General features: G+C 36.6%; 1 protein-coding gene across 4 annotated transcripts in view; it reads left to right on the forward strand.

Moving 5' to 3' along the window:
* VAMP4 (vesicle associated membrane protein 4) overlaps positions 1 to 13,370 on the forward strand; it is a 44,665-nt gene that overhangs the window by 18,132 nt on the left and 13,163 nt on the right. For all 4 annotated transcript variants that reach the window (XR_005236153.2, XM_007989515.3, XM_007989516.3 and 1 more), the window contains exon 4: positions 5,125 to 5,175. Coding sequence is in view for 3 of the 4 variants with exons in the window: in XM_007989515.3 (XP_007987706.2) it covers positions 5,125 to 5,175 (51 nt within the window). In the remaining variant the exon portion in view is untranslated. The remainder of the gene's footprint in view (positions 1 to 5,124; positions 5,176 to 13,370) is intronic.

A 13,370-nucleotide genomic window follows, 5' to 3' on the forward strand; every position in this document is an offset into this window, starting at 1 on the left:
CTCCTGACTTCAAGTGATTCTCCTGCCTCAATTCCCCTGCCAGAGTAGCTAGAATTAATAGCACAAGCCTCTACACCCAGGAACTCAATATTGAATACATACATGGAATTTATTCAGCCTTAAAAAGTTTGGAAGGAAATTCTGACATATGCTAAAACATGGATGAACCTTGAAGACTGTATGCTAAGTAGAAGAAACCAGTCATAAAAGGAAAAATACTGCATGATTCCACTTATATGAGGTACCTAGAGTAATCAAATTCATAGAAACACAAAATAGAATGATGTTTGCCGGGCCTTTGAGGAGAAGGGAATGGTGAGTTAGGGGATAGAGTTTCAGTTTTGCAAGATGAAAAAGTTCTAGAGATGAATGGTGATGATAGTTCATTAAGTGAATTACTTAATGCCACAGAACTGTATGCTTAAAAATAGTTAAAATAGTAAATATATGTTATATATATTTACCACAATAAAAATTTATTGACCATATATGTGTGGCTCTATTTCTGGACTCTGTCTTTCTTACATCAATACCATAGTGATCACTGTCTTGAGTACTGCGACTTTATAGTAAGTTGTGAGGTAGTATAGTGTATATCCTTCAACTTTGCATTGCCTTTTCAAAGTTCTTTTGGCTATTGGAGGCTCTAAGCATTTTCATATGAATTTTAGAATCATCTTGTCAGTTTCCAGCAAGCCTGCTGGAATTTTGGTTGAGATTGTATTGAACCTGTAGATCAGTTTGGGGATAATTCACATTTTAATATTTGGTTTTGAGACCCATGAAATGGTATATCTTTTTATTTATTTGGTTAATTTCTTCCAGCAGTGTTTTGTGGTTTTCAGTGTCCAGATGTTGTATTTTTTTTCTTTGTCAAATTGATCCTTAAGTATTTTCTTTTTTTTAATTATTTTTTATTATTATACTTTAAGTTCTAGGGTACATGTGCACAATGTGCAGGTTTGTTATGTATGTATAGATGTGCCATGTTGGTGTGCTGCACCCGTTAACTCGTCATTTACATTAGGTATATCTCCTAATGCTATCCCTCCCCCCTCTCCCCACCTCAAGACAGGCCCCAGTGCATGATGTTCCCCTCCCTGTGTCCAAGTGTTCTTATTGTTCAGTTCCCACCTATGAGTGAGAACATATGGTGTTTGGTTTTGTATCCTTGCGATAGTTTGCTCAGAATGATGGTTTCCAGTTTCATCCATGTGCTTACAAAGGACATGAACTCATCCTTTTTTATGGCTGCATAGTATTCCATGGTATATATGTGCCACATTTTCTTAATCCAGTCTATCATTGATGGATATTTGGGTTGGTTCCAAGCCTTTGCTATTGTGAATAGTGCCGCAATAAACATACATGTACATGTGTCTTTGTAGCAGCATGATTTATAAACTTTTGAGTATATGCTCAGTAAGGGGATGGCTGGGTCAAATGGTATTTCTAGTTCTAGATCCTTGAGGAATCACCACACTGTCTTCCACAATGGTTGAACTAGTTTACAGTCCCACCAGCAGTGTAAAAGTGTTGTTATTTCTCCACATCCTCTCCAGCACCTGTTGTTTCCTGACTTTTTAATGATTGCCATTCTAACTGGGGTGAGATGGTATCTCATTGTGGTTTTGATTTGCATTTCTCTGATGGCGAGTGATGATGAGCATTTTTTCATGTGTCTGTTGGCTGCATAAATGTCTTCTTTTGAGAAGTGTCTGTTCATATCCTTTGCTCACTTTTTGATGGGGTTGTTTGATTTTTTTCTTGTAAATTTGATTGAGTTCTTTGTAGGTTCTGGATATTAGCCGTTTGTCAGATAGGCAGATTGTAAAAATTTTCTCCCATTCTGTAGGTTGCCTGTTCACTCTGATGGTAGTTTCTTTTGCTGTGCAGAAGCTCTTTAGTTTAATTAGATCCCATTTGTCAATTTTGGCTTTTGTTGCCATTGCTTTTGGTGTTTTAGTCATGAAGTCCTTGCCCGTGCCTATGTCCTAAATGGTATTGCCTAGGTTTTCTTCTAGGGTTTTTATGGTTTTAGGTCTAACATTTAAGTCTCTAATCCATCTTGAATTAATTTTTGTATAAAGTGTAAGGAAGGGATCCAGTTTCAGCTTTCTACATATGGCTAGCCAGTTTTCCCAGCACCATTTATTAAATAGGGAATCCTTTCCCCATTTCTTGTTTTTGTCAGGTTTGTCAAAGAGCAGATAGTTGTAGATGTGTGGTATTATTTCCGAGGGCTCTATTCTGTTCCGTTGGTATACATCTCTGTTTTGGTACCAGTACCATGCTGTTTTGGTTACTGTAGCCTTGTAGCATAGTTTGAAGTCAGGTAGCATGTTGCCTCCAGCTTTGTTCTTTTGGCTTAGGATTGTCTTGGCAATGCAGGCTCTTTTGGTTCCATATGAACTTTAAAGTAGTGTTTTCCAATTCTGTGAAGAAAGTCATTGGTAGCTTGATGGGGATGGCATTGAATCTATAAATTACCTTGGGCAGTATGGCCATTTTCACAGTATTGATTCTTCCTATCCATGAGTATGGAATGTTCTTCCATTTGTTTGTGTCCTCTTTTATCTCATTGAGCAGTGGTTTGTAGTTCTCCTTGAAGAGGTCCTTCACATCCCTTGTAAGTTGGATTCCTAGGTATTTTATTCTCTTTGAAGCAATTGTGAATGGGAGTTCACTCATGATTTGGCTCTCTGTTTGTTTGTTATTGGTGTATAGGAATGCTTGTGATTTTTGCACAATGATTTTCATAATTTCTGATGCTACTAAAAATAACATTTCAAATGGTGTTTCAAAATTTTAAAATGTCGTACTCATTGCTAGTATGAATATCATTTTTGTAAATTAACCTTGTATTCTACAATCTTGCCAAACCCCCTTAGTAGTTTTAGTAGTGTTTTTATAGATCCTATTGGATTTTCTACATAGAACAATTATACTTTCTACAAATAAAAACAGTTTTATTTCCTCCTTGTCTATGTTTGCCTTTTATTTTTTATTACCTTATTGCTCTGACTAGAACATCCAGTACAATATTGGGTATAGATGGTGAGAGTGAATGTCCTTGCTTTGTTCCTGATCTCCTTTAGGGGAAGCATTCATCTTTCATATTATGTTTCATTTTCATTTTATGTTGTTATGGTTGTTTGTAGATTTATCAGGTTGAGGATGTTTCCTTCTATTCCTAGTTTGTGAAGAGTTTTTATCATTAGCTGATGTTGGATTTTGTCAAGCATTTATTTTGTATCTGTTGAGATGATCATATGTTTTTTGGGTATTTTTGTCTGTGAATGTGGTGAATTATGTTGATTTTGAAATTTTAAACAATTGTTGCATTTCTGATGTAAACCCTACTTGGTCATCATGTATTATTATTTTAAAACATTGTTGGAATCAATTTGTTAAGAGTTTGTTAAGAATTTTTGCATCTGTGTTCATTAGGAGATATTGGTTGGTTGATAGTTACGTCTTTTTCTTGTTGTGTCTTTATCTGGTTTTCATGGTAGATTCATACTGGCCCTGGGATAATGAGTTGGGAAGGTTCTGTCTTTTTTAGTTTTCCAGAAGAGTTTGCATAGCATTCATATTTTTTCTTCATTAAATGTTTGGTAGAATTCACGATTGAACAAATCTAGTCCTGGAATTTTCTTTGGGGGATTTTTTTTAAGTAATTTTAGATCCACAGAAGAGTTGCACAGATAGTATAAAGAGTTCCTATCTACGCTTCACTTAGCTTCTGTTAATAAAGCTTATAGAACCATGGTACATTTGTCTGTAGTGATGTTCCCTCTTCCATTCCTATTACTAATTTATGCCTTCTCTCTTTTTTTCCTAATCAGTCTGGCTAGAAGTTTATCAAGTTTTAATATTCAAAGAACCAGCTTTTGATTTTGTGTTTTTCTATAAGTATTTTGAAGTCTCATGATACTTGATAGATGAAACAGACATAGCTGCTGCTTTTTTTTTAACCTGTAGTGGGATAATTTTAATTCAATAATTTTCAGATTCTATTTCACTTTATATATAGTTTCCTCATTTAATAACTGCTTTTCTTTGTTTTTCGGTTGACCAGCTCTTGTAAGTTCTTGCCTAGTTTTTAGGAATGGCCTCTGCTTCAGAATATTAGTTTTCTCTATGAAATTCAATGTTTAACATCATTTTGGAATGGAATACTGTTCCAGTATTCTGAGGCTTCGCTGGAGCTTAAAAGACTTTAAGGAAAAAGCTTAGAGGAACTAAGGCGAGATGTTATATTCACACTTATACATTATGTTAAATAAGTTTCAGTAAACAGTTTTATTTTGTTTTCAAAATTTTTTTATCAATTGCTGTATTTTTTCACCTCCTTTAGAAATTGCCATGTCTAGAAATTTAAGAACCTAGTTTCTTTTGAGTTTTGTAGTTTATATCTTATTCTCTATCTCCAGAAGAATCATAATTACTTTAACCAAATGTTTTCATTTCAAGAATATTAAAATGGATTGGTTAGGGTGTGATATACATTCAACTACAATAAGGAGATAATAATCTGAGTAATGTTAATATTTTCTTATATTATTTCTTAATATCTTGCATTTCCCTTTTGCTATGTTGATAAGTTTAAGATGAGTAATCAAAAACATACTTAAAATTGTTAGTGTTTTGAATGAGTTTTTCTCTATATCCATCTTTGTCAATCAGCATTTCACTTCGTAGTTTCCTCATTTCATTATAGTCTAAATTCAAGGTGAATTGCACTTTTAGTTCTACAGTTGACCATAAAGATATTAATATTCACTAGCAGTTAAGTAGTTAGGATATTTCAGAGTTTAATGATCAGAACAAACTCTGTGTAACTTTGTTATATAAGATAATATAAACCCTAATTTCTCTGAAAGTTTTAACATTCAGAAGATTAGCTTAATTGTGGCTAGTAATAAGTACCAATGAAGTACAGACATGATTACCTATTATTCAGTTTTACCAGTATCAGTAAAATGTGGTCCCTTACAATAAGTAACTCATCCATGTTTAGAGTTCAGCTTGATTGTTTGCATTTGTGTATACTTTCTCTTTTTTTTGTTTTGTTTTAATCCTATCACTACTAATATGTACTTGGTATGCACTTGTTTTCAGAAGGGGACCATCTGGACCAAGATTTGGACCTAGAAATGACAAAATTAAGCAGTAAGTTTTGTTCATTTGTTTAAATGATTATCATATTTCTGTGTAGACTAGAGATTGGCAAACTGCAGCCTGTGAGCCAAATTTGGCTGCAGCCTGTTTTTGTAAATAAAGTTTTATTGGAACATAGCTATGCCCATTTGTTTTCATATTATCGATAGGTACTGTCAAGCTACAATGGCAGTGTTGAGTAGTTGTGACAAATCTGTGGCAGATTTTATGGCCCACAAAATCTAAAATATCTGCTGAGTGGTCCTTTACAGAAAAAGTTGTTGACCCCTGATAAGACTAAATACAACTGCTAGGTTATAAAAACCTAATTCATTTTATTTTATAGACTAAATATAACTGCTGGGTTATAAAATTCAAATTCTTTTTATTTTCTCAGAATTATAGCTAAAGAAATGCAGGATTGTTGGTTTTTTTAATGACTTGATTACCTTATGTCAAATCCATTTTTTTAGCATAGTCTGAAGGTCTATTTTGTTTTTAAATCCATAGCTTGATTCCTATTTTCAGAATGATAATAAAAGTAATATAATAGATTTAATTTGTTGATCTATTGCATGTTTTTATCTACTTCCAGAATTTTTTCATCTCTCTTATTTATTGTAACCTATATATTGAAGTAAGTTTTATGGCTAATTAATTTGCAGTTTAAAACCTTTGAGGTATATATTATTTGGTGATAGATGGAGATAATATGCTGTAATCAATGTGTCTAAGGTTGGAAAGATACGAGTCCTGACAGGATGGGAGAAGGAATGGAAAGAGCAGTGAGTCACTTGAGGGAAGGCTCTGGAAACTGACCAAGCTATAAAGACTAACTGTGGAAGGTGAACTGCATCGCCCAGGTTCAAGACCTAAGGAGGCATAATAGTCACTACCCTAAGTCTGGGTGTAGATGGCACATTGTGGGAAGGGTTCTGTAATGGTGTATCTAGTTATTGGTGAGATACTTGGGCTTTACTCAGGTAGCTGTTGGCATGAAGAAATATTTCCATACTTAGCCTAATTCTAACTAATGGATTTTGAGATATGGAACCAAAGAACCAACAGATGATTACAAGTACTAGACTGGATGTATTAGTTTTCTATTGCCAGGTAATAAATTGCCATAAATTTAGCAGCTTAAAACAACACACATTTATCACCTCACAGTTTCCTTGGGTCAGGAATTCAGGCACTTCTTAGGTGAGCCTTTTGCTCAGATTTAACAAGATGGCAATCAGGGTATCACCAAGTATGACCAACTCAGATAGTTGTCAGAATTTATTTTCTGCAGCTATAGATTTCATGGTGCTTCTTCAAGGCCAGTAGAAGAGAGAATCGGTACTATTTCAAGTCTCTGATTTGACTAAAGATATAACAAGCCACTTTTAGATGCAATTTATTACTTACGTAGTAAAAGGAAGAGTAGCCAAAGTTAGTAGCTCTCAGGGTCATTGTCCCACACACCAAAAATAATGATACAGCTGGGTGCAGTGTTTCACGCCTGTAATCACAGCACTTTGGAATTCTCCTTCAAAGGAGGATTGCTGGAAGCCAAAAGTTTTGAGACCAGCCTGAGCGACAAAGTGAGACCCCCTTCTCTTAAAAAAAAGAGGGGGGGTGGTCAATGGCTGCAGTACAAATTGTGGGATACTCTATTGCAAAGGAGCTATTTCTAAACTGTGGTTTTTATAGTCTGCACAAAGAGCCTGCAGAAAGTTTATACCTCATCAGAACCTGGGAGGTGATGAGAAACTGCCTTTTGATAGTCTCATAAGGGAAACAGGGAGGTGGATGGAAGAAGACCCCATGAGCCTCTCATTCTCTCATGTTCCAGGGAGATCGCAGGCATTCTACCAAGACTCAAATTAGCTGTAGTTCAAGCCTGTATGGCATATGTGGGTGCCAATGTGTAATGACTGAGCCATTCTCCCCGACTGAGCCAGAGTGACTTCTGTATCAACTCACATGTTCCCTTTTACCTAAGCTGCCACTGGAGAAGAGGGCTCCGCTAATGACACACCTATTTTTTGTCCTGCCAGTATGCTCTGTTTCCTGTCTGATATCCTTCTGAAGAGTGAACCTAGTAAGGAGTGTTGCCGATTGGGGTCTTTTGAGTATGATTTTCCAGCTGAATCCCCAAACCACAACCAGTTGTACAGAGTAGGCATTAAAGAATATATGTCTGTGTTAGTAAATGCCAAACATACACACATGAATTTGTATATGTATATTTATGTATTACACTATTAATATCACAATAACTTTGGTGATCACAGAATTTTAGACTAGTAAGGGATTGTTAAGTATATTTGTGTTTTTACTGTAGAGCTGAAAGCTTGCTGGATCTAATTAGAATAAGGTCATTCATCAAGCATGCATTAAACCTTGATTAATGCTTATCTAAGCAGGACATGACTCACCAGTGTGCCCAAGATGGAGAAGCACAACTTGCCACACAATTTACCCAAGGACAAATCCCTGGCATTATTTTAGTACACAAAATTGCTAGCACTGGTCAGTTTCTTTAGTTAAGCTGTTATCACCACTTAATTTATAACATTTCAATACAGAGTGTTTTCTGCTGCATAGATTAGCAACATCGTTGCTTTCTTTGAACTTGGTTGGCCACATTTATTAGTGTTGTTAACAGATTAATCCTACAAAAAATATTTGACATCACTTCTTAGGAAAGACTCTTTTTGAGGAAAATTTTTAAATATTCACTGTCTACATAAAATTTATGCTTCTCTTTGAAATGTTTCCTTTGCTTTTTAAATTTTGCTTTGTTTTTAAAGAGAGTTTGTTCAAGCATAAAGTATGGAGATGGACCACCTGGAAATACCAGCTCCAAGGGAATGGAGTCAGCATTCCAGAGTAGGGATGTTAAGATTTCATTTATATAAGCAGGCAGGAACTTTTAGCAGGATTACATTTCCTTTGCCTTTAAATTAAACAGTAGCATTATAAATGCCACTCTAGTGAATTGTAGACATTCTGTGTTAGGGGTAGGGAATCTCCTAATTATAGCCTTGGTCAGACCAGCTTAACTTTTATGAGATTCCCTCCCCCACATCCCAGGGAATGTTCCATGGTGTAACAGCCATATGTAGTTGCAAAAAATACAGCTTAACTTTAAAATTTCTTTTGTCAGCAGTACCTTAAAAGACCAGAAGATGGGGATATTAACTATGAAAATAAATATTTGATTTCAGGGGTTTTTCGCTTTGTCTGTTTTTTGAAACAGGGTTTTGCTCTGTCACCCAGGCTAGAGTGCAGTGGCACAATCACAGCTCACTGCAGCCTTGAAATCCTGGGCTCAATTGATCCTTCCACCTCAACTCCTGAGTAACTGGAAACTTCAGGCACGTACCACCATGCTTGGCTAATTTTTTATAGAGACGGGGTTTCCCTATGTTGCCTGGACTGATCTCGAACTCCTGGGCTCAAGTGATCCTCCCACTTCAGTCTCCCAAAATGCTGGATTGCAGGCATGAGCCACTGCACCTGGCCATTGTTTTCTTTATAAAATAAGAGGTGCGTATTGCAGAGCATAAATTTGTTTCTTAACTGAAGAGCACTGATATTTATCAAGTATGTGCTATGTGTTAGGCACTATGCTAAGTATTTGAAAAACACTATCTCATTTAATTCTCACAAATAAAGTAGAGCTTATCAGCTTCATTTTAAAGGTGAGAAAACGTGAGGCTAAAACAGACTTGCAAGGTGAATTCCAAAGTCACATACGTAGTAAGTGATAAAGTTGTACTGCAAACCCAGGTTTGTCTGAATACAGAACCCAGGGGTTCTACACTATACCATACAGCTTCTGTGTCGGTAATTAGAATAGAGCCATTTCAGAAACACAGGTGCTCTCAGACTCTTAAAAGGATGGAAAACAGTATTGAAAATGTCTTTTCCTCATTATGTTCTCTCTCATGTCTTTTATTATCTCATATGAATCGCCTTTGACTGGCCATGATATAATATAAAAATCTCCACCCTTCCTTCACAAACTACCTTTTCCTTTGCATTCTTAATTTTTTATTTTAGTTCATAGCCATCGTCTACTACCACTTAATTGCTCAAATTATAAATCTAGGAGTTATCTAGTCTTTTCCCAATTCCTTCACTCACATCAAGTTAATCTCCTAATTCTTAAAATATTGCCTCCTCTTACATATATTTCCTTATCCTAGAACCTTCTCACCATCCACTGCCTCTTTTACTCTCCCTGGTTAACTCCTGACTCCTCCAAACTCAGCACAGGGGTCTTGATGTCGTCTCTGGTCCAGGCTGAATTCATCTAGGCTACATGTCAGATACTGTGGGCTTCCTTCCATTATATCCCTTAACACATGGTAGTGTAATCATGGATATCAGTTTTCCCTACTGAAATATAATCTTTCTAAATACCAGGCTCATAACCTTCATGATGGTAACCTTGATGAATAGCATAATAATAACTTTTTTTTATTCTTAGACACAGGTTCTCAGTCTTGTCACCCAGGCTGGAGTGCAATAGTACAATCTTTTTTTTTTTTTTTTTTTTTAAATTTATTTATTATTATTATACTTTAAGTTGTAGGGTACATGTGCACAACGTGCAGGTTTGTTACATATGTATACTTGTGCCATGTTGGTGTGCTGCACCCATCAACTCGTCATTTACATCAGGTATAACTCCCAATGCAATCCCTCCCCCCTCCCCCCTCCCCATGATAGGCCCCGGTGTGTGATGTTCCCCTCCCCGAGTCCAAGTGATCTCATTGTTCAGTTCCCACCTATGAGTGAGAACATGCGGTGTTTGGTTTTCTGTTCTTGTGATAGTTTGCTAAGAATGATGGTTTCCAGCTGCATCCATGTCCCTACAAAGGACACAAACTCATCCTTTTTTATGGCTGCATAGTATTCCATGGTGTATATGTGCCACATTTTCTTAATCCAATCTGTCACTGATGGACATTTGGGTTGATTCCAAGTCTTTGCTATTGTGAATAGTGCTGCAATAAACATACGTGTGCATGTGTCTTTATAGCAGCATAATTTATAATCCTTTGGGTATATACCCAGTAATGGGATGGCTGGGTCATATGGTACATCTAGTTCTAGATCCTTGAGGAATCGCCATACTGTTTTCCATAATGGTTGAACTAGTTTACAATCCCACCAACAGTGTAAAAGTGTTCCTATTTCTCCACATCCTCTCCAGCACCTGTTGTTTCCTGACTTTTGAATGATCGCCATTCTAACTGGTGTGAGATGGTATCTCATTGTGGTTTTGATTTGCATTTCTCTGATGGCCAGTGATGATGAGCATTTTTTCATGTGTCTGTTGGCTGTATGAATGTCTTCTTTTGAGAAATGTCTGTTCATATCCTTTGCCCACTTTTTAATGGGGTTGTTTGTTTTTTTCTTGTAAATTAAAAGAGGACACAAATAAATGGAAGAACATACCATGCTCATGGATAGGAAGAATCAATATCGTGAAAATGGCCATACTGCCCAAGGTAATTTATAGATTCAATGCCATCCCCATCAAGCTACCAATGAGCTTCTTCACAGAATTGGAAAAAACGCTTTAAAGTTCATATGGAACCAAAAAAGAGCCCGCATCTCCAAGACAATCCTAAGTCAAAAGAACAAAGCTGGAGGCATCACGCTACCTGACTTCAAACTATACTACAAGGCTACAGTAACCAAAACAGCATGGTACTGGTACCAAAACAGAGATATAGACCAATGGAACAGAACAGAGTCCTCAGAAATAATACCACACATCTACAGCCATCTGATCTTTGACAAACCTGAGAGAAACAAGAAATGGGGAAAGGATTCCCTATTTAAAAATGGTGCTGGGAAAATTGGCTAGCCATAAGTAGAAAGCTGAAACTGGATCCTTTCCTTAGTCCTTATACGAAAATGAATTCAAGATGGATTAGAGACTTAAATGTTAGACCTAATACCATAAAAATCCTAGAGGAAAACCTAGGTAGTACCATTCAGGACATAGGCATGGGCAAAGACTTCATGTCTAAAACACCAAAAGCAACGGCAGCAAAAGCCAAAATTGACAAATGGGATCTCATTAAACTAAAGAGCTTCTGCACAGCAAAAGAAACTACCATCAGAGTGAACAGGCAACCTACAGAATGGGAGAAAATTTTTGCAATCTACTCATCTGACAAAGGGCTAATATCCAGAACCTACAAAGAACTCAAACAAATAGTACAATCTTGGCTCACTGCAACCTCCACCTCCCGGAGGAGGATCCTCCCACCTCAGCTTCCTGAGTAACTGAGACTGCAGGCACATACCACAATGCTCAGCTAATTTTGTATTTTTTGTAGAGATAGGGTTTTGACATGTTGGCAAGGCGTCTCAAACTCCTGGGCTCAAGCGATCCTCCCGCCTCAGCCTCCTGAAGTGCTGGGATTATAGCCCTGAGCCACCACACCTAGCCATAACTTTTTAATAAATGTTTTTTGAATGAATGATATATTTAACTCAGATTCGAAAATGTTTGTTAAATGCTTACCTTGTACCAACCACATTTCACATGACCTGGGAAATAAAAGGATAAGTGGGTCAGTCTCTGTTTTTAAGGCATTTATAGTATAACAATGGGGACAAGACCAATGTGCAATACAAATAGAAATCAAAGGACTATAACTATTGTGAAAATGTAAAAGATCATGGGGAAGTATGTTATCACTTGCTTTGTAAACCAAACTATCTCCATATTAAAGTAAATAAGTAGATCATTTTATTCTACAAAAATTGTGTTCTGGGTGGGGAAATATCCTGACACACAGAAAACAGTCATGAGATTTTTCATCATTGAGTGAAGGTTACGCAGTAGCTGGATTCAGAGTATTACACCAGCAGATAGTAATGTGTGAAGGACAAAGCAGCAATAATTCACTAATCATGTAGCAGAAAAATTAAAATATTTGGGGTTTCCATTATCAATAGTGATTTATTACATGTGTGCCATGTTGTTGAGGGAATACTTGTAGGTTTATGATACTCTGGTAAGAATCTGGAATTTTATGGGTCTGTCCCAATTAATCTGCCTATATCCATGGAATGTTATCCTTAAAGGGTTTTTTGGGGGATTTTTTGTTTTGTTTTTGTTTTTTTCCTTTGAGACAGGTCTCACTCTGTTGCTCAGGCTGAAGTGCAGTGGTGCAGTCACAGTTCACTGCACCTCAACCTCCTGGACTCAAGGAAATCTCCCACCCCAGCCTCCCAAGTGGCTGGGACCACAGGCACATGCCACCATAACCAGCTTATTTTTAAATCTTTTTGTAAAGACGGGGGCTCACTGTGTTGCCTAGTCTGGTCTCAAACTCCCAGGCTCAGGGGATCCATCCGCCTTGCGGAGGTGTTGAGATTACAGGCATGAATCACCAGGCCTGGCCTTTAAAGAGATTCTGGGACCATAGCTATTTTATTAGCTTTTAGTTTTCATTTTAAAAGTATATATAATGTCTACGGCCATACCACCCTGAACGTACCCAATCTCGTCTAAAAGTATATATAGTATATGTATATTAATATCCATAATAACTATAGTCTGATCGTGTGTAGGAGCCTTAGTATATTTTGTCCATTCCTGTCCTGCCATAGCACCCTACTTTAAGCCATTAATTATCATCATTTGCATATGACAAAAAAAACTAGCTGGGAATTTCAAAATTGATCCTTGATGAACAGTAGCTTTACTTTTGTTTGTAGTTAAATGGAGGTCTCTACACTCACTGCTTTATATCTCCTCCTCAAGTAGCTGGATATGTTTTATAGGATTTATACTCAAATTGTTCATTTATTCAGCAAATATTTGTTGAATGGCCACTGTGCCCCATGCACGACTATAGGTACTGGACTTACAAAAGTGAACAAAATAGGCAAGGTCACTGCATTCATTGAGCTTACCTTCTGGTGGGGAGAGGCAGAAAATAAGCATGTAAATAAGTAAACAGGTACAATTACTATCACTTTATATTTGCTTACATGCTATAAATAAGATAGAGTAATGGGGTAGAGCATACTGTTTCACAGCTATAATGTTAATACAGTGCACTCAATGTACGTTCGAACATATGTTCTGTAAGGCCTGGGATTACTTGTCTATTTTGTTCAATGTTATTTCCTCAGTACCTAAAACAGTACGTAGTAGGTTCTCATTATTTGTTGAAGAAATT

Source organism: Chlorocebus sabaeus, chromosome 25 (genome assembly GCF_047675955.1).
Source record: "Chlorocebus sabaeus isolate Y175 chromosome 25, mChlSab1.0.hap1, whole genome shotgun sequence".
In the NCBI taxonomy this organism is placed as follows: domain Eukaryota; kingdom Metazoa; phylum Chordata; class Mammalia; order Primates; family Cercopithecidae; genus Chlorocebus; species Chlorocebus sabaeus.